General features: G+C 61.7%; 1 protein-coding gene, 6 non-coding genes and 1 pseudogene across 7 annotated transcripts; all 8 read left to right on the top strand.

Annotated features, from left to right (window-relative positions):
* Positions 1 to 240: 240 nt before the first annotated feature.
* LOC142824999 (uncharacterized) lies at positions 241 to 13,669 on the top strand. The gene is made up of 2 exons (XM_075916711.1): positions 241 to 926; positions 1,966 to 13,669. Exon 2 carries the CDS (start codon positions 5,484 to 5,486, stop codon positions 10,515 to 10,517), a length of 5,034 nt encoding a protein of 1,677 aa, XP_075772826.1. The 5' UTR covers positions 241 to 926; positions 1,966 to 5,483; the 3' UTR covers positions 10,518 to 13,669.
* On the top strand, positions 1,914 to 2,021 carry LOC142825004 (U2 spliceosomal RNA; annotated as a pseudogene).
* On the top strand, positions 12,198 to 12,384 carry LOC142825002 (U2 spliceosomal RNA). The gene has a single exon (XR_012899546.1). It is a non-coding gene; the product is annotated as a U2 spliceosomal RNA (small nuclear RNA).
* A 681-nt stretch (positions 13,670 to 14,350) lies between the features above and the next one.
* LOC142825008 (U2 spliceosomal RNA) lies at positions 14,351 to 14,541 on the top strand. Its single transcript, XR_012899551.1, has one exon. It is a non-coding gene; the product is annotated as a U2 spliceosomal RNA (small nuclear RNA).
* Positions 14,542 to 16,515: 1,974 nt separating this feature from the next.
* LOC142825007 (U2 spliceosomal RNA) lies at positions 16,516 to 16,706 on the top strand. Its single transcript, XR_012899550.1, has one exon. It is a non-coding gene; the product is annotated as a U2 spliceosomal RNA (small nuclear RNA).
* A 1,972-nt stretch (positions 16,707 to 18,678) lies between these two features.
* Positions 18,679 to 18,869, top strand: LOC142825006 (U2 spliceosomal RNA). Its single transcript, XR_012899549.1, has one exon. It is a non-coding gene; the product is annotated as a U2 spliceosomal RNA (small nuclear RNA).
* A 1,978-nt stretch (positions 18,870 to 20,847) lies between these two features.
* LOC142825005 (U2 spliceosomal RNA) lies at positions 20,848 to 21,038 on the top strand. Its single transcript, XR_012899548.1, has one exon. It is a non-coding gene; the product is annotated as a U2 spliceosomal RNA (small nuclear RNA).
* A 1,977-nt stretch (positions 21,039 to 23,015) lies between these two features.
* Positions 23,016 to 23,206, top strand: LOC142825001 (U2 spliceosomal RNA). The gene has a single exon (XR_012899545.1). It is a non-coding gene; the product is annotated as a U2 spliceosomal RNA (small nuclear RNA).
* The last annotated feature ends 1,504 nt before the right edge of the window (positions 23,207 to 24,710 follow it).

The following is a 24,710-nucleotide window of genomic DNA, read 5'->3' as shown; positions in this document are numbered from 1 at the left end:
GAGTGCCCTTTGGGGAAAGAGAAAGGAATTATTTAAAAAAAAAAAATGGCGTGTGTGTCTCAATAAAAAGTCCCCCAGAAAAATCTCTGCTGTGTGTGTGTGTGCCTGTGCGCCGGGGGCGGGGCTGCGCTGTGCGTCTCCGGGGGGGAGGTCTTGGCAAACCACCACCACAACAACAAGAAAGAGAAAGCAAAAAAACTCGCACACGCCCTCCCCCCCCCCCCAAACAACCCCGCCCGCCGCAAGGTTTGTTTGCAAAGGCAGCCAGAGGAGGCAAGCCGCCGCTTTTTTTCTTTTCTTGTCTTTTATAACTAAATAAGCGTCCCCATACGAATCAGTGCAAGGAATGGGAGTGCCTGACTGACTGAAGGGAGAAGAGAAGAGAAGAGAAGAGAAGAGAAGAGAAGAGAAGAGAAGAGAAGAGGTTTTCTTCAAAGGCAGGCAGCGGAGGCAAGCCGCCGCTTTTTTTCTTTTCTTGTCTTTTATAACTAAATAAGGGTCCCCATACGAATCAGTGCAAGGAATGGGAGTGCATGACTGACTGACGGACTGACTGACTGAAGGAGTGAGTGAGTGAGTGAGGGAGAGAAGAGGTTTTTTCAAAGGCAGCAGAGGCAAGCCGCCGCTTTTTTTTTTTTTTTTTTTTTTTTTTAAATCAATCAAGGGGGAGTGAGTGAGTGAGTGAGTGAGTGCTTGGAAAAGCAGAGGCGGAGGCAGAAAGACTGCGGCCAAGCAGTCTGCGGGGCGTCGGCCTTGCCAGCGAGCTGTGGAGGAGCCCCGTTCACACCCCATTCACACCTGCCGCTCCTGCCGGCAGGGACGGGGCGGGGCGGGGCGTCGGACCCGCGAGCGGGGCTGTCAGGGAGCAGTTGACGAGCCCCGTTCAACACGGGACTATCCGCTTCTGCAGGCAGCTGAGCGGCCGGGTAAGCGAGGAGGAGGCGGGGGGGCGGAGCCCGCATGCAGATGACCGGCGGAGGCTGCCGGGAGGGAAGGAAGGAAGGAGGGAGGGAGGCGAGCGGGGCGCCGCCCGGAGGGCCCCCGGCGCCCGCCCCCAGCCGGGGCTCCCTGCTCCGAGGGAGGGGAGGCCGAAGGAGGCGCGCGGGGCGGGCGAGCCGGTGCGGTCCCCGTGAGCGAGGAGAGGGCGGCGGGCGGTGAGCGAGCGGGCGGGACTTAGAAAAATTTTATCCCCCGGCGCTGGGGGACGTCTTGGGAGGGGGAGAGTACGTCTGTGGGCGCCCTGAGGTAAGGGGGGCTGCGTGCGTGCGTGAGGGTGGGAGGGGGAGGGAGCCCCCAGCCTGAGGGAGAGGGAGCGGGAGCCCCAGCCCCAGCCCCAGCCCCAGCCCCAGCCGAGAGTGTAGTATACAGGATGTCCCCACTCGCCGCTCTTCTGGGCTGCTAAATCTGCCGCTCGGCTGGAGGCCAGCCCAGTCGCTCTTTGCTCTGCTCTGCTCTGCTTTGCTGTTCCCGGACTGCCGTCCTCAGTCGGCCTGCATGGCATGGCAAGCAGAAGGAAGGAGTGTCTGCCCAGCCGAGGCCATGCCAAAGCCGCCGCCGCTAACACAGGCCGGCCGGCCGACCTGCTCGGCTGTCACCATGATGACGCCGGGCGCCAGGAGGAGCCATGCAGATGAACGCCGGCCAGCCAACCCGGCCCGCCGCGGGGAGCGGCCTCAGCAAGGTCTGGCGCCGGTCGCCGAGGGCGGGTTCCCAGGGGCGGTGGCCGAGCCTGGCCGGCGCACGCCCTCCGCCCCTGGGGCGCGGGAGCGTCGGCTGCAGGGCCCTGGCCGCCGAGCGGTGGCTCCGGAAGCCTGGCGACCGTCGCGGACGGGCGGCGCGCGACCGCCGGGCGCTCCCGGTAAGGCGGAGACGTGTGGGCGAGGGGGTACCTCGGACGGGGGGCGACGCAAGCCATCGCTTCTCGGCCTTTTGGCTAAGATCAAGTGTAGTATCTGTTCTTATCAGCTGAAGACCTCTGAGGAAGACGCCGGGGGATTGAGCATTGCTACGGGGGACCACTTGCTCCAGAGAACGGAAGGATCCAGCCCTTTTAAGGGCTTTTGCCAGCAGGATCCTGGGACCTACACTGAATCCGCTGCGCTGACTCTGCAATCTAGGCTCCCCGTTGGGCTCCGCTGCGCTGGCTCTGCATTCTCATCGGACTCCCGCCTTGCTCCTGGGGTGCTGCGCTGGCTCTGCAAGCACCCCCTGCCTTGGGTGAACCCAGGCTTGTGCTCCGCTGCGCTGGCTCTGCAGCCAAGGCTCCTCGTTAGGCTCCGCTGCGCTGGCTCTGCATCCCCATCGGACTCCTGCCGTGCTCCTGGGGTCCTCCGCTGCGCTGGCTCTGCAATCACCCCCTGCCTTGGGTGAACCCCGGCTAGTGCTCCGCTGCGCTAGCTCTGCAACACAGGCTCCTCGCTACACCCCGCTGTGCTGGCTCTGCATCTGCTTCGCTCCTGAGACCCCCGCTGCGCTGGCTCTGCAACCCCAGTAAGTTGATCTTCCAGTCTGGTCAGTTTCACTTTTTGTATATTTCATTCGTGTCCCGCTGCGCTAGCTCTGCAACCCGACTACTTTAACCTCCCACTCTGGTCAGTTTCACTCCTATCCATCTCATTCTCGTCCCCGCTGCGCTGGCTCTGCAACCCCACTAAGCTAAACTTCCCGCTCTGGTCAGTTTCACTCCTGTTTGTCTCGGCTCCCTCTGTGCCCCGGCGGCCATTGCCACGTGGCTGGCCTCCCGCCCCCCCCTCTGCTGCTCCGCTTCCCCCATTGTGTTGATTCATAGCTGGTCAATTTCACTCCCGTTTATTCTGTCCCCGCTGGCTCTGCAACGCTTTCACCCTGGTCAGTTTCACTTCTATTCCATTCTTGTCCCGCTGCGCTAGCTCTGCAACCCGAGTAATTGAAACTTCCACTCTGATCAGTTTCGCTTCCATTTCATTCTCGTCCAGCTGCGCTGGCTCTGCAACCCCACTAAACTAAATTTCCCGCTCTGGTCAGTTTCACTCCTGTTTGTCTCGGCTCCCTCTGTGCCCCGGCAGCCATTGCCACGTGGCTGGCCTCCCGCCCCCCCCTCTGCTGCTCCGCTTCCCCCACTGTGTTGTTTCATAGCTGGTCAATTTCACTCCCGCTTATTCTGTCCCCGCTGGCTCTGCAACGCTTTCACCCTGGTCAGTTTCACTTCTATTCCATTCTTGTCCCGCTGCGCTAGCTCTGCAACCCGAGTAATTGAAACTTCCACTCTGATCAGTTTCGCTTCCATTTCATTCTCGTCCCGCTGCGCTGGCTCTGCAACCCCACTAAGCTAACTCCCCGCTCTGGTCAGTTTCACTCCTATTTGTCTCGGCTCCCTCTGTGCCCCGGCGGCCATTGCCAGGTGGCTGATCCCCCCACCCCCCCTCTGCTGCTCCGCTTCCCCCACTGTGTTGTTTCATAGCTGGTCAATTTCACTCCCGTTTACTCTGTCCCCGCTGGCTCTGCAACGCTTTCACCCTGGTCAGTTTCACTTCTATTTCATTCTTGTCCCGCTGCGCTAGCTCTGCAACCCGAGTAATTGAAACTTCCACTCTGATCAGTTTCGCTTCCATTTCATTCTCGTCCCGCTGCGCTGGCTCTGCAACCCCACTAAGCTAACTCCCCGCTCTGGTCAGTTTCACTACTATTTGTCTCGGCTCCCTCTGTGCCCCGGCGGCCATTGCCACGTGGCTGATCCCCCCACCCCCCCCTCTGCTGCTCCGCTTCCCCCATTGTGTTGATTCATAGCTGGTCAATTTCACTCCCGTTTATTCTGTCTCCGCTGGCTCTGCAACCCTTTCACCCTGGTCAGTTTCACTTCTATTTCATTCTTGTCCCGCTGCGCTAGCTCTGCAACCCGAGTAATTGAAACTTCCACTCTGATCAGTTTTGCTTCTATTTCATTCTCGTCCCGCTGCGCTGGCTCTGCAACCCCACTAAGCTAACTCCCCGCTCTGGTCAGTTTCACTCCTATTTGTCTCGGCTCCCTCTGTGCCCCGGCGGCCATTGCCACGTGGCTGATCCCCCCACCCCCCCTCTGCTGCTCCGCTTCCCTCACTGTGTTGTTTCATAGCTGGTCAATTTCACTCCCGTTTATTCTGTCCCCGCTGGCTCTGCAACGCTTTCACCCTGGTCAGTTTCACTTCTATTTCATTCTTGTCCCGCTGCGCTAGCTCTGCAACCCGAGTAATTGAAACTTCCACTCTGATCAGTTTCGCTTCTATTTCATTCTCGTCCCGCTGCACTGGCTCTGCAACCCCACTAAGCTAACTCCCCGCTCTGGTCAGTTTCACTACTATTTGTCTCGGCTCCCTCTGTGCCCCGGCGGCCATTGCCACGTGGCTAACCTCTCGCCCCCCCCTCCCTCTGCTGCTCCATTTCCCCCATTGTGTTGGCTCCTGCCTGGTCAGTTTCGCTCCCGTCCGTTCTGTCCCCGCTGGCTCTGCAGCCCCAGTGGTTTAGCCTCCCACTCTGATCGGTTTCGCCCGTGTCTGTTTCATTCTCGTCCCCTCCTGTCGATTTGTCCTGCCCCGGCGGCCATTGCCACGTGGCTGACCCCCCCACCCCCCCCTCTGCTGCTCCGCTTCCCCCATTGTGCTGGTTCATAGCTGATCAATTTCACTCCCGTTTATTCCGTCCCGGCTGGCTCTGCAACCCTTTCACCCTGGTCAGTTTCACTTCTATTTCATTCTTGTCCCGCTGCGCTAGCCCTGCAACCCGAGTAATTGAAACTTCCACTCTGATCAGTTTCGCTTCTATTTCATTCTCGTCCCGCTGCGCCGGCTCTGCAACCCCACTAAGCTAACTCCCCACTCTGGTCAGTTTCACTCCTATTTGTCTCGGCTCCCTCTGTGCCCCGGCGGCCATTTCCACGTGGCTAACCTCCCGCCCCCCCCCCTCCCTCTGCTGCTCCACTTCCTACCTAGTCGATTTCACTCCCGTCTATTTTATCCCCGCTGGCTCTGCAACCTGAGTAAGCTGGCCTTCCACTCCGGTCAGTTTCACTTTTGTCTATTTCGTTCTCGTCCCCGCTGCGCTGGCTCTGCAACCCCACTAAGCTAACTTCCCACTCTGGTCAGTCTCGCTCCCGTTTGTTTGTCTCCGCTCTCTCTGTGCCCCGGCGGCCTTTGCCACGTGGCCCGCCCCCCGCCTCCCGCCCCTGCTGCTCGGCCACCCCCCCCCCTCGTTTTTACTATTATTATTTATTCTTCTCTGTCGACTTTGCTTGGGGATTTGGTTTCTGATTCAGGTGTTTTACTGGGCTGACTACTGGGGTTGTGCGTTGGAGCAATCGTTATCGCTGCTAAATATTGTGGTACCTGGCGATTTCTCCAACGCAGACCCCCCTGGCCCTCTGAGAGGCCGCCTCCTGGCCCCTTGGTCCCCTCTGGGACCACCGCAGCCGGAGGCCCCCTGCCCTGTTCCCCTCCCCCCCGGTCGGGTGTCTCTGTGCTCTATCTTTCAGCATGTCGAGACGCCCTGCCAGCCCCGCGAATGCCGCGTCAGGGGACTCCAGCTCCTCCGACTGCTTCCTGTGGCGACCTGTCCGGATGGGAACCAGACGGCACCCGCCAGGCCTGATGCCCAGTGACCTGCCCAGAGCCCGGACACCACCAGATGCCAGAGGGCCCCCCCGAGAGCCGTGCGACGTCCAACACCCCGGGGCCGGAGACGCGATACCATCGTTCCAGCCCCCGCCGGTTCCAGATGCCAGCTCCAGCCCGGCCCGCTGTGGCCCTGCCGCCATGCCACCCGCAGTCCTTCCCTCCCTCCCTTCCTCCGCTGTCGACTGGGCGCTCCCGCTAGACCTGGACAGCAACTTTGCCCCCTGCTTTGCTGGGTCCGGGGTGTCCCCTATTGGAGGGGACACCGACCGATTTAACCATGTCTGGACCCCGCACCAGGAGGAGATCGCCCTGCTAAGCCCCCCCCAAACGCTGCTACCTGTAATTCCTTCCCCACCCCTGACCTGGGACTTAGTCTGCTGGCCCAACTCTGCCAGCCCCATCCTGCCTGAGGCCCTGGAGGTGTGGTCTCCCTCGTGGCCCCCTCCATCTCCAGTCCCTACCCCTGCCACATTAGGTCTACAGCCCCAGTCTCCCCTGAGCTCCAATACCTCCCCCCTACGCTCTGACCCAGACACCGCCAGCCCGGAACAATCTCCCCGGGCGGCCCAGAGCGACCAGCCATCCCCAACCCACGCTCCCGCTCCTGCCCGCACGGCTACCGCTCCGAGCACGGCTACCTGCGCTGTCGCCTCGTATGCCGATGCCGTTAGGGCCAATCTCTCAGGGAGTACCTCCAGCTCAGGGAGTGCTACCGACCCCAGGGGACCCCGCAGACATAGCGCGGGGACCCCACCGCCCCACGTCCCGACACCAGTCACAAGGGCTGCCGGCTTGAGACCTATTAGAACATGCCGGCAGCAAGCAATTCCCGTCGCACTGCTCTCGGAGCGCTGCTCCAGTGACTCCCCCTCCCCCATCTGGTCAGGTAGTGACGACTCGGCGTCCTCCCCCTCCTATGTTCCTGACCCCCTGCCTCCCCGTACTCGCCCGAGGCGGGAACCCCGTATCCCCCCACCCAGCGACGAGTTCCAGGGGCTCGCACTCATCGAGTTCCCTATCCCTAAGAATCGCCCCGCCTGCCCATGCTGCTCCACCTACAAGGGGCTCACAACCACCACCTCTCTGCGCCAGCACATAAGGCAAGTGCACAAAAAGAAGGTGGGCTTCCGCTGTGCCCACTGTGCCAAGCCTTTCTTAGCCCTAGCGGGGTGTAAGGTCCACCAGTCACGGTGCCCTGCCCTCCCTAGGGGAACACCTGCCAGCTCACCCCTAGAGCAAGGACCCTCCCCAGACCGCTTAGCCACAACCTCGCCTCCACCAACCACGCCTGCCACTCCAAGCCAGGAGCCCGTTATCCCCCAAGACCCAAACAGCCACGGGTCCTCTTCTAGCCGCAGTTCCGCCGTTAGCGGCAGGCCCCCTAGGCCCTCCAGAATCCCCACCCTCCTCCAGCCCCACCAGCGAACCGCAGCCTCCGTCAGCCTCGCTAACCTGTCCCAGACGGTTCGGGAATACGTCCGAGGCGTGAGGCTCAACGTGGCGGAGAGACGGACCAGCGCCCCTCCGCGGCTCCAGCCCTACTGCCCTCCCTCACGAGACAACAACACCAGGTGCCGACCCGGCCAGAGGGAGGGACCCAGCCAGGCTCGTGGAGGAGACAGCACCAGCAGTCGCCCTCCTGCCGCCCCCAGTAGTCGCCATAACGCACCCAGATCCGGTACCTCTCGCCCGCCTCCTGTTCCAGACCACAGACCCGCCGCACGCCGCGACGACCCTCGCCCTGCTCTGGATGCCCCAGAGCAGCGCCGCACCACCGTGCACGCCCCTCTGACTCCTGCCGCCCCCAGTAGTCGCCACGGCGCACCAAGATCCAGCGCCGGACTCGCCGCCGACACCGCTCTCCCGCCTCCTGCTCCAGACCACAGACCCACCGCACGCCGTGACGACCCGCGCTCTGCTCTGGACGCTCCAGAGCAGCGCCGCGCCACCGCACACGCCTCCCCGACTCCCGACCCAGGGGAACACCGGGCTCCTGCCGCCTCACCCGCCGTACCCGAGACTGCACAACCAGACAGCCAGCGGGTGAGGGGCAACCGAGAACGCACTGCCACCGCCTGGCAGCTCCTCTGGCTAGAGGAATTGACAGACGCAAACTCCTTCCGTGACCTGGAAGACGTGGTCAAGAGACTCACGGAGGAGCTAGCAGAGGGACTCGTGCCCCAGGAACAAGCCCCGACCCGTACGCAGCATCCCCGACGCGGACCCCCGGCACCGAGACCCAACCCCGAACCCGCCATAAACAACAGAAGAGACGACACGATAGCTGCCACCCGCCTCCAGCGCCTGTACCGGTCCAACCGTCCCAAGGCGATGAGGGAGATCCTCGAGGAACCCTCACCATTCTGCGACGTTCCCGCAGACCACCTACACGCCTACTTTTCCAATGTCTTTGACCATGCAGCATGCCCCGAGACCCACCGCCCAGACTGCTTGCCCCGGCTGCCCCGTGTCGACTCCGCAGACGACCTGGAACGTGACTTTACCCCTAAAGAGGTGTTTGCCAGGCTCGCCAGGACCTCCAACACGGCACCGGGGAAAGACGGCATCAGGTACCAGGTGTTCAAGAAGCGTGACCCTGGTTGCCTCGTACTCGCCGCCATCTTCAACTTGTGCAAGCAGTTCCGGCGTATCCCCAGCGCCTGGAAGTCGTCCATGACGGTTCTGCTCTACAAGAAGGGCGACCGGCAAGACCCTGGGAACTGGAGACCCATCTCCCTCTCCAGCACCATTTACAAACTATACACCAGCTGCCTCGCCGCGAGACTTACGGACTGGGCGGTGAGCGGAGGTGCCATCAGCGCCGCCCAGAAGGGCTTCATGTCCTGCGAGGGGTGCTACGAGCACAACTACGTGCTGCAGGCAGCCATCCAGTCAGCCAGACGGCAGCAAAAGCAGTGCGCCATGGCTTGGCTGGACCTTTCCAACGCCTTCGGGTCCATCCCCCACCACCTCATCTTCGACACACTGCGGGAATTTGGCCTTCCGGACTTTTTTCTCCATCTACTCAGGGACTTATACAGTGACTGTACCACCACCATCCGCGCCGAAGAAGGTGAGACCGCCCCCATCCTCCTCAGGCGGGGGGTCAAACAGGGCTGCCCCCTCAGCCCCATTGTATTCAACCTGGCCATGGAACCGCTCCTGCGCGCCATGGCGAATAGCCCCGCCGGCTTCAACCTCTACGGCGAAAAGATCAGCGCCCTGGCCTACGCCGACGACCTCGTTCTCCTGGCCGACAACCCAGAGGGCCTCCGCGTACTCCTGGAGGTCGCCAGCCGCGCGGCCGAATGGATGGGCCTGCGCTTCAACGCCAGGAAGTGCGCCTCTCTGCACATCTCTGGCAACGCCGGCGCCCCGGTACACCCGACGCAGTTCGAGATCCAGGGGGAACCCATGACCACCCTGGCCGACGGCGAATCATACTTGCACCTCGGCACGCCGACCGGCATCCGCGTCCAACAGACCCCGACGGCAACCATCGACGGGATTCTCGAGGACGCCAAAAAGATTGACGGCTCCCTGCTCGCCCCTTGGCAAAAGATCAACGCGCTAAACACTTTCCTCATCCCCCGCATCCCCTTTGCTCTCAGGGGCTCTGCTGTCGCCAAGGGGCCTCTGAACAAGGCAGACCGCGCCATCCGGCAGCTGGCCCGGAAATGGCTATACCTCCCCCAAAGGGCCAGCTCCGACATCATCTACATCCCACACAGACAAGGGGGTGCCAACGTCCCGCGCATGGGAGACCTGTGCGACATCGCTACCGTGACCCACGCCTTCCGTCTCCTGACCTGCCCAGACCATAGAGTGCGCAGCATCGCGAGCGCCGCCCTGGAAGAGACCATCGGCAAGCGCGCCGCCAGGGCCCCCGCTCCGCAGGACATCGTCGCCTTCCTCAACGGTTCTCTCGAGAACAACCTAGGACGGCAAGGGGGAGAACTGTCCTCCCTCTGGTCCCGTGCCCGCGCCGCCACCCGCCGCCTGGGGAAGAGGATCGGTTGCCGCTGGACCTGGGCAGAGGAACGAGGCGAGATGGGCATCCTGATCCCGCGCGGAAACTCAGACCAGAACACCGTCGTCACGCCGCCCGCCCGTAAGATGCTGGAGAGAGTCCTAAAATCCACCCTCCGCTGCCTCTACGCCGAGAACCTGAAAAAGAAACCAGACCAGGGCAAGGTGTTTGAGGTATCCAGCAAGTGGACCGCCAGCAACCACTTCCTTTCCGGGGGGAGCTTCACCCGCTTCGCCGACTGGCGCTTCGTTCACAGGGCCCGCCTCAACTGCGTCCCCCTCAACGGAGCCGTCCGCTTCGGCAACCGGGACAAGCGATGCAGGCGCTGCGGCTACGAGAACGAGACCCTGCCCCACGTCCTCTGCGGCTGCGAGACGCATTCCGAGGCCTGGAGACTGCGCCACAACGCCATCCAGGCCCGCGTCGTCAAGGCCCTGCCCCCGACCCTGGGCACCGTTGCGGAGGACTCCACCGTCCCGGGCACCAACAGCCTCCTCCGTCCAGACATCGTTATCACTAACGAGGAGGCGAAGAAGATCGTCATGGTGGACGTGTCTGTCCCCTTCGAGAACCGGTCTGCGGCATTCCGGGCGGCCCGTCTGCGAAAGATCGCCAAATACACACCGCTGGCGGACACCCTGAGGGCGAGAGGGTACACGGTCGAGATCTACGCCCTGCTCGTCGGAGCGCTGGGGTCGTGGGACCCCCAGAACGAACCGGTGCTGGAAGCCTGCGGCATCGGAAGGAGGTACGCCGGCCTCATGAGGCGGCTTATGGTCTCCGACACCATCCGGTGGTCCCGCGACATCTACACGGAGCACGTCACGGGCCACCGCCAGTACCACATCGCGCAGGAACACTGAAGAGCACGGAACTTCGGGAGGGTTTTTTGTGGGGGGTCTCCAGTCCACGTCCTTCCCCCTTCTTTTTCCCTCCCACGAGACTGAGCCTTTGGCCCACCCCCGGGTGCGGCCCACAACCGTGCCAGAGGACAGGGATGCGGAAGAAGACGACGCCGTGGGACCCGACTGACTCTGAGGACTCTTGATACGGAGTCAGGACTTTGCTCCCTTGAACTTGAGACTTTGGCACTGGACATTTGTTTTTGGACTTTGAAAGTTCCTGAGACTCTGAAACTGGACCTTTCTTCGAGCCTGGATTCTACCTCCTCGGACTTTGAGACTCTAAGACCAAACCCTGGTGCTCGGACTATTTCAATGGGCCTCTGGACTATATGCCCCGCTAGCCACAGCGGGACCAGTTGACTGTCGCTCGCCACAGGGGACAACAGGGGCCCCTCTATGGGTAATTTACCCCCCCCCCGGGGGCCCCCATCCCCAACAGACGCAGCAACGAGGCCAGAGAGGACAAGGACGCGGCGGAAGAGGAAGCCGAGGGACGAAAAAGGACTCGGTGTCATTTGACACCAGGGGAGGGCTTGTTTGGGGGCGCTGGTTCTGCTACCGCTCCCCCCCTCCCCCCAAGGACAATGCCTAAAGACCGTTTCAGAGGACAAGGGAGCTGAAGAAGAGGACAGCAAGGGACATAGAAGGACTAAGGACTCGGTGTCGTGGGACACCAGGGGAGGGTTTTTTTCCAGGGGGGTCTCCCACATTCCCCCCTTTTTTCCCTCCCCAGGGGCTAAGTTACAGCCGCCCCCCACATACCCTGAAAAGGGAACCAAGGGCCCATCGGCCCTCCCGAGACGTGCAATCTCCAGTGCACACCATCTCTCCACCCTGTCCATTGGGACACGCTCAGGGACCCCTGAGCCCCCCAGCAAAACCCTGACAAGGGTCGGACCCCGGGAGAGCCAGGCTCTGCCCACCCACGGGGTCCCGCATACCTATCTCTTCCCCACAACCCATCGGGGATACCAACACAGGGCACGGTAGGGGGTTCACTCACCCTAACCATGCCCAGCCGCAACCCTGACAAGGGTCGGACCCCGGGAGAGCCGAGCTCTGCCCACCAACGGGGTCCCACGCTCATACCTCTCCCCCACAATCCCATTGGGGATGTCGGCACAGGTCACGGTAGGGAGTTCGCTCACCCTAACCGTACCCAGCCGCAACCATGCCAAGAATCAGACCCTGGGAGAGCCAAAGCTCTGCCCGTGCAAAGGGTCTTTCCCATACCTTTCCCCAGCAATCCTGCGGGGATGCTAGAATAGGACACACGGTGGGGCGCTCCACCTCCCTAAAACTTACAATTATAGCAACTTAAACCCTTCAGACCCCTATGCAGGGAAAGCGTCCCCACCCTACACCTTATACGCTACACGGATCTTCACCCAACCTCCTCCTACTCACGTCCGGGGGCCCCCACGCCTCCCCAATTACTACCTCCGGGTTCTTCAAACAGAACACCGCAACTCCCCCCCTCCCCCCATCGTCCCACGGGATCTAGATATATTCTGCACTCCCCACGCCAGGGGCACGACCGGCATCCCGGACGACGGGGATACCCCGCCAGCGGGTCCCACCCTAACCCCAAACCCGACCCCGGACGTTTTCAATTGTCTGTAAACCACTGAATGCATGTTTGCTGTTTAAACATTATCTCAAATAAAGTCAATCTGTTCTTATCAGTTTAATATCTGATATGATCTCTATCTGAGATCTTTATATTAAATGGATTTTTGGAACAGGGGGTCGGAACAGGAGCTTGCTCCGTCCACTCCACGCATCGACCTGGTATTGCAGTACTTCCAGGAGCGGTGCACCTCCCCTCGGGGAGCTACCTGTGCGGTGCCAAAAATAGACCTGAGTGCCCTTTGGGGAAAGAGAAAGGAATTATTTAAAAAAAAAAAAAAAAAATGGCGTGTGTGTCTCAATAAAAAGTCCCCCAGAAAAATCTCTGCTGTGTGTGTGTGTGTGTGTGTGCCTGTGCGCCGGGGGCGGGGCTGCGCTGTGCGTCTCCGGGGGGAGGTCTTGGCAAACCACCACCACAACAACAAGAAAGAGAAAGCAAAAAAACTCGCACACGCCCCCCCCCCCCCAAACAACCCCGCCCGCCGCAAGGTTTGTTTGCAAAGGCAGCCAGAGGAGGCAAGCCGCCGCTTTTTTTCTTTTCTTGTCTTTTATAACTAAATAAGCGTCCCCATACGAATCAGTGCAAGGAATGGGAGTGCCTGACTGACTGAAGGGAGAAGAGAAGAGAAGAGAAGAGAAGAGAAGAGAAGAGAAGAGAAGAGAAGAGAAGAGGTTTTCTTCAAAGGCAGGCAGCGGAGGCAAGCCGCCGCTTTTTTTCTTTTCTTGTCTTTTATAACTAAATAAGGGTCCCCATACGAATCAGTGCAAGGAATGGGAGTGCATGACTGACTGACGGACTGACTGACTGAAGGAGTGAGTGAGTGAGTGAGGGAGAGAAGAGGTTTTTTCAAAGGCAGCAGAGGCAAGCCGCCGCTTTTTTTTTTTTTTTTTTTTTTTTTTTAAATCAATCAAGGGGGAGTGAGTGAGTGAGTGAGTGAGTGCTTGGAAAAGCAGAGGCGGAGGCAGAAAGACTGCGGCCAAGCAGTCTGCGGGGCGTCGGCCTTGCCAGCGAGCTGTGGAGGAGCCCCGTTCACACCCCATTCACACCTGCCGCTCCTGCCGGCAGGGACGGGGCGGGGCGGGGCGTCGGACCCGCGAGCGGGGCTGTCAGGGAGCAGTTGACGAGCCCCGTTCAACACGGGACTATCCGCTTCTGCAGGCAGCTGAGCGGCCGGGTAAGCGAGGAGGAGGCGGGGGGGCGGAGCCCGCATGCAGATGACCGGCGGAGGCTGCCGGGAGGGAAGGAAGGAAGGAGGGAGGGAGGCGAGCGGGGCGCCGCCCGGAGGGCCCCCGGCGCCCGCCCCCAGCCGGGGCTCCCTGCTCCGAGGGAGGGGAGGCCGAAGGAGGCGCGCGGGGCGGGCGAGCCGGTGCGGTCCCCGTGAGCGAGGAGAGGGCGGCGGGCGGTGAGCGAGCGGGCGGGACTTAGAAAAATTTTATCCCCCGGCGCTGGGGGACGTCTTGGGAGGGGGAGAGTACGTCTGTGGGCGCCCTGAGGTAAGGGGGGCTGCGTGCGTGCGTGAGGGTGGGAGGGGGAGGGAGCCCCCAGCCTGAGGGAGAGGGAGCGGGAGCCCCAGCCCCAGCCCCAGCCCCAGCCCCAGCCGAGAGTGTAGTATACAGGATGTCCCCACTCGCCGCTCTTCTGGGCTGCTAAATCTGCCGCTCGGCTGGAGGCCAGCCCAGTCGCTCTTTGCTCTGCTCTGCTCTGCTTTGCTGTTCCCGGACTGCCGTCCTCAGTCGGCCTGCATGGCATGGCAAGCAGAAGGAAGGAGTGTCTGCCCAGCCGAGGCCATGCCAAAGCCGCCGCCGCTAACACAGGCCGGCCGGCCGACCTGCTCGGCTGTCACCATGATGACGCCGGGCGCCAGGAGGAGCCATGCAGATGAACGCCGGCCAGCCAACCCGGCCCGCCGCGGGGAGCGGCCTCAGCAAGGTCTGGCGCCGGTCGCCGAGGGCGGGTTCCCAGGGGCGGTGGCCGAGCCTGGCCGGCGCACGCCCTCCGCCCCTGGGGCGCGGGAGCGTCGGCTGCAGGGCCCTGGCCGCCGAGCGGTGGCTCCGGAAGCCTGGCGACCGTCGCGGACGGGCGGCGCGCGACCGCCGGGCGCTCCCGGTAAGGCGGAGACGTGTGGGCGAGGGGGTACCTCGGACGGGGGGCGACGCAAGCCATCGCTTCTCGGCCTTTTGGCTAAGATCAAGTGTAGTATCTGTTCTTATCAGTTTAATATCTGATATGATCTCTATCTGAGATCTTTATATTAAATGGATTTTTGGAACAGGGGGTCGGAACAGGAGCTTGCTCCGTCCACTCCACGCATCGACCTGGTATTGCAGTACTTCCAGGAGCGGTGCACCTCCCCTCGGGGAGCTACCTGTGCGGTGCCAAAAATAGACCTGAGTGCCCTTTGGGGAAAGAGAAAGGAATTATTTAAAAAAAAAAAAAAAAAATGGCGTGTGTGTCTCAATAAAAAGTCCCCCAGAAAAATCTCTGCTGTGTGTGTGTGTGTGTGTGTGCCTGTGCGCCGGGGGCGGGGCTGCGCTGTGCGTCTCCGGGGGGAGGTCTTGGCAAACCACCACCACAACAACAAGAAAGAGAAAGCAAAAAAACTCGCACACGCCCCCCCCCCCCCCAAACAACCCCGCCCGCCGCAAGGTTTGTTTGCAAAGGCAGCCAGAGGAGGCAAGCCGCCGCTTTTTTTCTTTTCTTGTCTTTTATAACTAAATAAGCGTCCCCATACGAATCAGTGCAAGGAATGGGAGTGCCTGACTGACTGAAGAGAGAGAAGAGAAGAGAAGAGAAGAGAAGAGAAGAGAAGAGAAGAGAAGAGAAGAGAAGAGAAGAGGTTTTCTTCAAAGGCAGGCAGCGGAGGCAAGCCGCCGCTTTTTTTCTTTTCTTGTCTTTTATAACTAAATAAGGGTCCCCATACGAATCAGTGCAAGGAATGGGAGTGCATGACTGACTGACGGACTGACTGACTGAAGGAGTGAGTGAGTGAGTGAGGGAGAGAAGAGGTTTTTTCAAAGGCAGCAGAGGCAAGCCGCCGCTTTTTTTTTTTTTTTTTTTTTTTTTTTAAATCAATCAAGGGGGAGTGAGTGAGTGAGTGAGTGAGTGCTTGGAAAAGCAGAGGCGGAGGCAGAAAGACTGCGGCCAAGCAGTCTGCGGGGCGTCGGCCTTGCCAGCGAGCTGTGGAGGAGCCCCGTTCACACCCCATTCACACCTGCCGCTCCTGCCGGCAGGGACGGGGCGGGGCGGGGCGTCGGACCCGCGAGCGGGGCTGTCAGGGAGCAGTTGACGAGCCCCGTTCAACACGGGACTATCCGCTTCTGCAGGCAGCTGAGCGGCCGGGTAAGCGAGGAGGAGGCGGGGGGGCGGAGCCCGCATGCAGATGACCGGCGGAGGCTGCCGGGAGGGAAGGAAGGAAGGAGGGAGGGAGGCGAGCGGGGCGCCGCCCGGAGGGCCCCCGGCGCCCGCCCCCAGCCGGGGCTCCCTGCTCCGAGGGAGGGGAGGCCGAAGGAGGCGCGCGGGGCGGGCGAGCCGGTGCGGTCCCCGTGAGCGAGGAGAGGGCGGCGGGCGGTGAGCGAGCGGGCGGGACTTAGAAAAATTTTATCCCCCGGCGCTGGGGGACGTCTTGGGAGGGGGAGAGTACGTCTGTGGGCGCCCTGAGGTAAGGGGGGCTGCGTGCGTGCGTGAGGGTGGGAGGGGGAGGGAGCCCCCAGCCTGAGGGAGAGGGAGCGGGAGCCCCAGCCCCAGCCCCAGCCCCAGCCCCAGCCGAGAGTGTAGTATACAGGATGTCCCCACTCGCCGCTCTTCTGGGCTGCTAAATCTGCCGCTCGGCTGGAGGCCAGCCCAGTCGCTCTTTGCTCTGCTCTGCTCTGCTTTGCTGTTCCCGGACTGCCGTCCTCAGTCGGCCTGCATGGCATGGCAAGCAGAAGGAAGGAGTGTCTGCCCAGCCGAGGCCATGCCAAAGCCGCCGCCGCTAACACAGGCCGGCCGGCCGACCTGCTCGGCTGTCACCATGATGACGCCGGGCGCCAGGAGGAGCCATGCAGATGAACGCCGGCCAGCCAACCCGGCCCGCCGCGGGGAGCGGCCTCAGCAAGGTCTGGCGCCGGTCGCCGAGGGCGGGTTCCCAGGGGCGGTGGCCGAGCCTGGCCGGCGCACGCCCTCCGCCCCTGGGGCGCGGGAGCGTCGGCTGCAGGGCCCTGGCCGCCGAGCGGTGGCTCCGGAAGCCTGGCGACCGTCGCGGACGGGCGGCGCGCGACCGCCGGGCGCTCCCGGTAAGGCGGAGACGTGTGGGCGAGGGGGTACCTCGGACGGGGGGCGACGCAAGCCATCGCTTCTCGGCCTTTTGGCTAAGATCAAGTGTAGTATCTGTTCTTATCAGTTTAATATCTGATATGATCTCTATCTGAGATCTTTATATTAAATGGATTTTTGGAACAGGGGGTCGGAACAGGAGCTTGCTCCGTCCACTCCACGCATCGACCTGGTATTGCAGTACTTCCAGGAGCGGTGCACCTCCCCTCGGGGAGCTACCTGTGCGGTGCCAAAAATAGACCTGAGTGCCCTTTGGGGAAAGAGAAAGGAATTATTTAAAAAAAAAAAAAAAAAATGGCGTGTGTGTCTCAATAAAAAGTCCCCCAGAAAAATCTCTGCTGTGTGTGTGTGTGTGTGTGTGCCTGTGCGCCGGGGGCGGGGCTGCGCTGTGCGTCTCCGGGGGGAGGTCTTGGCAAACCACCACCACAACAACAAGAAAGAGAAAGCAAAAAAACTCGCACACGCCCCCCCCCCCCCCAAACAACCCCGCCCGCCGCAAGGTTTGTTTGCAAAGGCAGCCAGAGGAGGCAAGCCGCCGCTTTTTTTCTTTTCTTGTCTTTTATAACTAAATAAGCGTCCCCATACGAATCAGTGCAAGGAATGGGAGTGCCTGACTGACTGAAGGGAGAAGAGAAGAGAAGAGAAGAGAAGAGAAGAGAAGAGAAGAGAAGAGAAGAGAAGAGAAGAGGTTTTCTTCAAAGGCAGGCAGCGGAGGCAAGCCGCCGCTTTTTTTCTTTTCTTGTCTTTTATAACTAAATAAGGGTCCCCATACGAATCAGTGCAAGGAATGGGAGTGCATGACTGACTGACGGACTGACTGACTGAAGGAGTGAGTGAGTGAGTGAGGGAGAGAAGAGGTTTTTTCAAAGGCAGCAGAGGCAAGCCGCCGCTTTTTTTTTTTTTTTTTTTTTTTTTTTAAATCAATCAAGGGGGAGTGAGTGAGTGAGTGAGTGAGTGCTTGGAAAAGCAGAGGCGGAGGCAGAAAGACTGCGGCCAAGCAGTCTGCGGGGCGTCGGCCTTGCCAGCGAGCTGTGGAGGAGCCCCGTTCACACCCCATTCACACCTGCCGCTCCTGCCGGCAGGGACGGGGCGGGGCGGGGCGTCGGACCCGCGAGCGGGGCTGTCAGGGAGCAGTTGACGAGCCCCGTTCAACACGGGACTATCCGCTTCTGCAGGCAGCTGAGCGGCCGGGTAAGCGAGGAGGAGGCGGGGGGGCGGAGCCCGCATGCAGATGACCGGCGGAGGCTGCCGGGAGGGAAGGAAGGAAGGAGGGAGGGAGGCGAGCGGGGCGCCGCCCGGAGGGCCCCCGGCGCCCGCCCCCAGCCGGGGCTCCCTGCTCCGAGGGAGGGGAGGCCGAAGGAGGCGCGCGGGGCGGGCGAGCCGGTGCGGTCCCCGTGAGCGAGGAGAGGGCGGCGGGCGGTGAGCGAGCGGGCGGGACTTAGAAAAATTTTATCCCCCGGCGCTGGGGGACGTCTTGGGAGGGGGAGAGTACGTCTGTGGGCGCCCTGAGGTAAGGGGGGCTGCGTGCGTGCGTGAGGGTGGGAGGGGGAGGGAGCCCCCAGCCTGAGGGAGAGGGAGCGGGAGCCCCAGCCCCAGCCCCAGCCCCAGCCCCAGCCGAGAGTGTAGTATACAGGATGTCCCCACTCGCCGCTCTTCTGGGCTGCTAAATCTGCCGCTCGGCTGGAGGCCAGCCCAGTCGCTCTTTGCTCTGCTCTGCTCTGCTTTGCTGTTCCCGGACTGCCGTCCTCAGTCGGCCTGCATGGCATGGCAAGCAGAAGGAAGGAGTGTCTGCCCAGCCGAGGCCATGCCAAAGCCGCCGCCGCTAACACAGGCCGGCCGGCCGACCTGCTCGGCTGTCACCATGATGACGCCGGGCGCCAGGAGGAGCCATGCAGATGAACGCCGGCCAGCCAACCCGGCCCGCCGCGGGGAGCGGCCTCAGCAAGGTCTGGCGCCGGTCGCCGAGGGCGGGTTCCCAGGGGCGGTGGCCGAGCCTGGCCGGCGCACGCCCTCCGCCCCTGGGGCGCGGGAGCGTCGGCTGCAGGGCCCTGGCCGCCGAGCGGTGGCTCCGGAAGCCTGGCGACCGTCGCGGACGGGCGGCGCGCGACCGCCGGGCGCTCCCGGTAAGGCGGAGACGTGTGGGCGAGGGGGTACCTCGGACGGGGGGCGACGCAAGCCATCGCTTCTCGGCCTTTTGGCTAAGATCAAGTGTAGTATCTGTTCTTATCAGTTTAATATCTGATATGATCTCTATCTGAGATCTTTATATTAAATGGATTTTTGGAACAGGGGGTCGGAACAGGAGCTTGCTCCGTCCACTCCACGCATCGACCTGGTATTGCAGTACTTCCAGGAGCGGTGCACCTCCCCTCGGGGAGCTACCTGTGCGGTGCCAAAAATAGACCTGAGTGCCCTTTGGGGAAAGAGAAAGGAATTATTTAAAAAAAAAAAAAAAAAATGGCGTGTGTGTCTCAATAAAAAGTCCCCCAGAAAAATCTCTGCTGTGTGTGTGTGTGTGTGTGTGCCTGTGCGCCGGGGGCGGGGCTGCGCTGTGCGTCTCCGGGGGGAGGTCTTGGCAAACCACCACCACAACAACAAGAAAGAGAAAGCAAAAAAACTCGCACACGCCCCCCCCCCCCCCAAACAACCCCGCCCGCCGCAAGGTTTGTTTGCAAAGGCAGCCAGAGGAGGCAAGCCGCCGCTTTTTTTCTTTTCTTGTCTTTTATAACTAAATAAGCGTCCCCATACGAATCAGTGCAAGGAATGGGAGTGCCTGACTGACTGAAGAAGAGAAGAGAAGAGAAGAGAAGAGAAGAGAAGAGAAGAGAAGAGAAGAGAAGAGAAGAGAAGAGAAGAGGTTTTCTTCAAAGGCAGGCAGCGGAGGCAAGCCGCCGCTTTTTTTCTTTTCTTGTCTTTTATAACTAAATAAGGGTCCCCATACGAATCAGTGCAAGGAATGGGAGTGCATGACTGACTGACGGACTGACTGACTGAAGGAGTGAGTGAGTGAGTGAGGGAGAGAAGAGGTTTTTTCAAAGGCAGCAGAGGCAAGCCGCCGCTTTTTTTTTTTTTTTTTTTTTTTTTTTAAATCAATCAAGGGGGAGTGAGTGAGTGAGTGAGTGAGTGCTTGGAAAAGCAGAGGCGGAGGCAGAAAGACTGCGGCCAAGCAGTCTGCGGGGCGTCGGCCTTGCCAGCGAGCTGTGGAGGAGCCCCGTTCACACCCCATTCACACCTGCCGCTCCTGCCGGCAGGGACGGGGCGGGGCGGGGCGTCGGACCCGCGAGCGGGGCTGTCAGGGAGCAGTTGACGAGCCCCGTTCAACACGGGACTATCCGCTTCTGCAGGCAGCTGAGCGGCCGGGTAAGCGAGGAGGAGGCGGGGGGGCGGAGCCCGCATGCAGATGACCGGCGGAGGCTGCCGGGAGGGAAGGAAGGAAGGAGGGAGGGAGGCGAGCGGGGCGCCGCCCGGAGGGCCCCCGGCGCCCGCCCCCAGCCGGGGCTCCCTGCTCCGAGGGAGGGGAGGCCGAAGGAGGCGCGCGGGGCGGGCGAGCCGGTGCGGTCCCCGTGAGCGAGGAGAGGGCGGCGGGCGGTGAGCGAGCGGGCGGGACTTAGAAAAATTTTATCCCCCGGCGCTGGGGGACGTCTTGGGAGGGGGAGAGTACGTCTGTGGGCGCCCTGAGGTAAGGGGGGCTGCGTGCGTGCGTGAGGGTGGGAGGGGGAGGGAGCCCCCAGCCTGAGGGAGAGGGAGCGGGAGCCCCAGCCCCAGCCCCAGCCCCAGCCCCAGCCGAGAGTGTAGTATACAGGATGTCCCCACTCGCCGCTCTTCTGGGCTGCTAAATCTGCCGCTCGGCTGGAGGCCAGCCCAGTCGCTCTTTGCTCTGCTCTGCTCTGCTTTGCTGTTCCCGGACTGCCGTCCTCAGTCGGCCTGCATGGCATGGCAAGCAGAAGGAAGGAGTGTCTGCCCAGCCGAGGCCATGCCAAAGCCGCCGCCGCTAACACAGGCCGGCCGGCCGACCTGCTCGGCTGTCACCATGATGACGCCGGGCGCCAGGAGGAGCCATGCAGATGAACGCCGGCCAGCCAACCCGGCCCGCCGCGGGGAGCGGCCTCAGCAAGGTCTGGCGCCGGTCGCCGAGGGCGGGTTCCCAGGGGCGGTGGCCGAGCCTGGCCGGCGCACGCCCTCCGCCCCTGGGGCGCGGGAGCGTCGGCTGCAGGGCCCTGGCCGCCGAGCGGTGGCTCCGGAAGCCTGGCGACCGTCGCGGACGGGCGGCGCGCGACCGCCGGGCGCTCCCGGTAAGGCGGAGACGTGTGGGCGAGGGGGTACCTCGGACGGGGGGCGACGCAAGCCATCGCTTCTCGGCCTTTTGGCTAAGATCAAGTGTAGTATCTGTTCTTATCAGTTTAATATCTGATATGATCTCTATCTGAGATCTTTATATTAAATGGATTTTTGGAACAGGGGGTCGGAACAGGAGCTTGCTCCGTCCACTCCACGCATCGACCTGGTATTGCAGTACTTCCAGGAGCGGTGCACCTCCCCTCGGGGAGCTACCTGTGCGGTGCCAAAAATAGACCTGAGTGCCCTTTGGGGAAAGAGAAAGGAATTATTTAAAAAAAAAAAAAAAAAATGGCGTGTGTGTCTCAATAAAAAGTCCCCCAGAAAAATCTCTGCTGTGTGTGTGTGTGTGTGTGTGCCTGTGCGCCGGGGGCGGGGCTGCGCTGTGCGTCTCCGGGGGGAGGTCTTGGCAAACCACCACCACAACAACAAGAAAGAGAAAGCAAAAAAACTCGCACACGCCCCCCCCCCCCCCAAACAACCCCGCCCGCCGCAAGGTTTGTTTGCAAAGGCAGCCAGAGGAGGCAAGCCGCCGCTTTTTTTCTTTTCTTGTCTTTTATAACTAAATAAGCGTCCCCATACGAATCAGTGCAAGGAATGGGAGTGCCTGACTGACTGAAGGGAGAAGAGAAGAGAAGAGAAGAGAAGAGAAGAGAAGAGAAGAGAAGAGAAGAGAAGAGAAGAGAAGAGGTTTTCTTCAAAGGCAGGCAGCGGAGGCAAGCCGCCGCTTTTTTTCTTTTCTTGTCTTTTATAACTAAATAAGGGTCCCCATACGAATCAGTGCAAGGAATGGGAGTGCATGACTGACTGACGGACTGACTGACTGAAGGAGTGAGTGAGTGAGTGAGGGAGAGAAGAGGTTTTTTCAAAGGCAGCAGAGGCAAGCCGCCGCTTTTTTTTTTTTTTTTTTTTTTTTTTTAAATCAATCAAGGGGGAGTGAGTGAGTGAGTGAGTGAGTGCTTGGAAAAGCAGAGGCGGAGGCAGAAAGACTGCGGCCAAGCAGTCTGCGGGGCGTCGGCCTTGCCAGCGAGCTGTGGAGGAGCCCCGTTCACACCCCATTCACACCTGCCGCTCCTGCCGGCAGGGACGGGGCGGGGCGGGGCGTCGGACCCGCGAGCGGGGCTGTCAGGGAGCAGTTGACGAGCCCCGTTCAACACGGGACTATCCGCTTCTGCAGGCAGCTGAGCGGCCGGGTAAGCGAGGAGGAGGCGGGGGGGCGGAGCCCGCATGCAGATGACCGGCGGAGGCTGCCGGGAGGGAAGGAAGGAAGGAGGGAGGGAGGCGAGCGGGGCGCCGCCCGGAGGGCCCCCGGCGCCCGCCCCCAGCCGGGGCTCCCTGCTCCGAGGGAGGGGAGGCCGAAGGAGGCGCGCGGGGCGGGCGAGCCGGTGCGGTCCCCGTGAGCGAGGAGAGGGCGGCGGGCGGTGAGCGAGCGGGCGGGACTTAGAAAAATTTTATCCCCCGGCGCTGGGGGACGTCTTGGGAGGGGGAGAGTACGTCTGTGGGCGCCCTGAGGTAAGGGGGGCTGCGTGCGTGCGTGAGGGTGGGAGGGGGAGGGAGCCCCCAGCCTGAGGGAGAGGGAGCGGGAGCCCCAGCCCCAGCCCCAGCCCCAGCCCCAGCCGAGAGTGTAGTATACAGGATGTCCCCACTCGCCGCTCTTCTGGGCTGCTAAATCTGCCGCTCGGCTGGAGGCCAGCCCAGTCGCTCTTTGCTCTGCTCTGCTCTGCTTTGCTGTTCCCGGACTGCCGTCCTCAGTCGGCCTGCATGGCATGGCAAGCAGAAGGAAGGAGTGTCTGCCCAGCCGAGGCCATGCCAAAGCCGCCGCCGCTAACACAGGCCGGCCGGCCGACCTGCTCGGCTGTCACCATGATGACGCCGGGCGCCAGGAGGAGCCATGCAGATGAACGCCGGCCAGCCAACCCGGCCCGCCGCGGGGAGCGGCCTCAGCAAGGTCTGGCGCCGGTCGCCGAGGGCGGGTTCCCAGGGGCGGTGGCCGAGCCTGGCCGGCGCACGCCCTCCGCCCCTGGGGCGCGGGAGCGTCGGCTGCAGGGCCCTGGCCGCCGAGCGGTGGCTCCGGAAGCCTGGCGACCGTCGCGGACGGGCGGCGCGCGACCGCCGGGCGCTCCCGGTAAGGCGGAGACGTGTGGGCGAGGGGGTACCTCGGACGGGGGGCGACGCAAGCCATCGCTTCTCGGCCTTTTGGCTAAGATCAAGTGTAGTATCTGTTCTTATCAGTTTAATATCTGATATGATCTCTATCTGAGATCTTTATATTAAATGGATTTTTGGAACAGGGGGTCGGAACAGGAGCTTGCTCCGTCCACTCCACGCATCGACCTGGTATTGCAGTACTTCCAGGAGCGGTGCACCTCCCCTCGGGGAGCTACCTGTGCGGTGCCAAAAATAGACCTGAGTGCCCTTTGGGGAAAGAGAAAGGAATTATTTAAAAAAAAAAAAAAAAAATGGCGTGTGTGTCTCAATAAAAAGTCCCCCAGAAAAATCTCTGCTGTGTGTGTGTGTGTGTGTGTGCCTGTGCGCCGGGGGCGGGGCTGCGCTGTGCGTCTCCGGGGGGAGGTCTTGGCAAACCACCACCACAACAACAAGAAAGAGAAAGCAAAAAAACTCGCACACGCCCCCCCCCCCCCCAAACAACCCCGCCCGCCGCAAGGTTTGTTTGCAAAGGCAGCCAGAGGAGGCAAGCCGCCGCTTTTTTTCTTTTCTTGTCTTTTATAACTAAATAAGCGTCCCCATACGAATCAGTGCAAGGAATGGGAGTGCCTGACTGACTGAAGGGAGAAGAGAAGAGAAGAGAAGAGAAGAGAAGAGAAGAGAAGAGAAGAGAAGAGAAGAGAAGAGAAGAGGTTTTCTTCAAAGGCAGGCAGCGGAGGCAAGCCGCCGCTTTTTTTCTTTTCTTGTCTTTTATAACTAAATAAGGGTCCCCATACGAATCAGTGCAAGGAATGGGAGTGCATGACTGACTGACGGACTGACTGACTGAAGGAGTGAGTGAGTGAGTGAGGGAGAGAAGAGGTTTTTTCAAAGGCAGCAGAGGCAAGCCGCCGCTTTTTTTTTTTTTTTTTTTTTTTTTTTAAATCAATCAAGGGGGAGTGAGTGAGTGAGTGAGTGAGTGCTTGGAAAAGCAGAGGCGGAGGCAGAAAGACTGCGGCCAAGCAGTCTGCGGGGCGTCGGCCTTGCCAGCGAGCTGTGGAGGAGCCCCGTTCACACCCCATTCACACCTGCCGCTCCTGCCGGCAGGGACGGGGCGGGGCGGGGCGTCGGACCCGCGAGCGGGGCTGTCAGGGAGCAGTTGACGAGCCCCGTTCAACACGGGACTATCCGCTTCTGCAGGCAGCTGAGCGGCCGGGTAAGCGAGGAGGAGGCGGGGGGGCGGAGCCCGCATGCAGATGACCGGCGGAGGCTGCCGGGAGGGAAGGAAGGAAGGAGGGAGGGAGGCGAGCGGGGCGCCGCCCGGAGGGCCCCCGGCGCCCGCCCCCAGCCGGGGCTCCCTGCTCCGAGGGAGGGGAGGCCGAAGGAGGCGCGCGGGGCGGGCGAGCCGGTGCGGTCCCCGTGAGCGAGGAGAGGGCGGCGGGCGGTGAGCGAGCGGGCGGGACTTAGAAAAATTTTATCCCCCGGCGCTGGGGGACGTCTTGGGAGGGGGAGAGTACGTCTGTGGGCGCCCTGAGGTAAGGGGGGCTGCGTGCGTGCGTGAGGGTGGGAGGGGGAGGGAGCCCCCAGCCTGAGGGAGAGGGAGCGGGAGCCCCAGCCCCAGCCCCAGCCCCAGCCCCAGCCGAGAGTGTAGTATACAGGATGTCCCCACTCGCCGCTCTTCTGGGCTGCTAAATCTGCCGCTCGGCTGGAGGCCAGCCCAGTCGCTCTTT

This window comes from Pelodiscus sinensis, unplaced genomic scaffold (genome assembly GCF_049634645.1).
Source record: "Pelodiscus sinensis isolate JC-2024 unplaced genomic scaffold, ASM4963464v1 ctg177, whole genome shotgun sequence".
Taxonomy (NCBI): domain Eukaryota; kingdom Metazoa; phylum Chordata; order Testudines; family Trionychidae; genus Pelodiscus; species Pelodiscus sinensis.
This window is presented reverse-complemented; position numbering and strand designations above follow the sequence as displayed.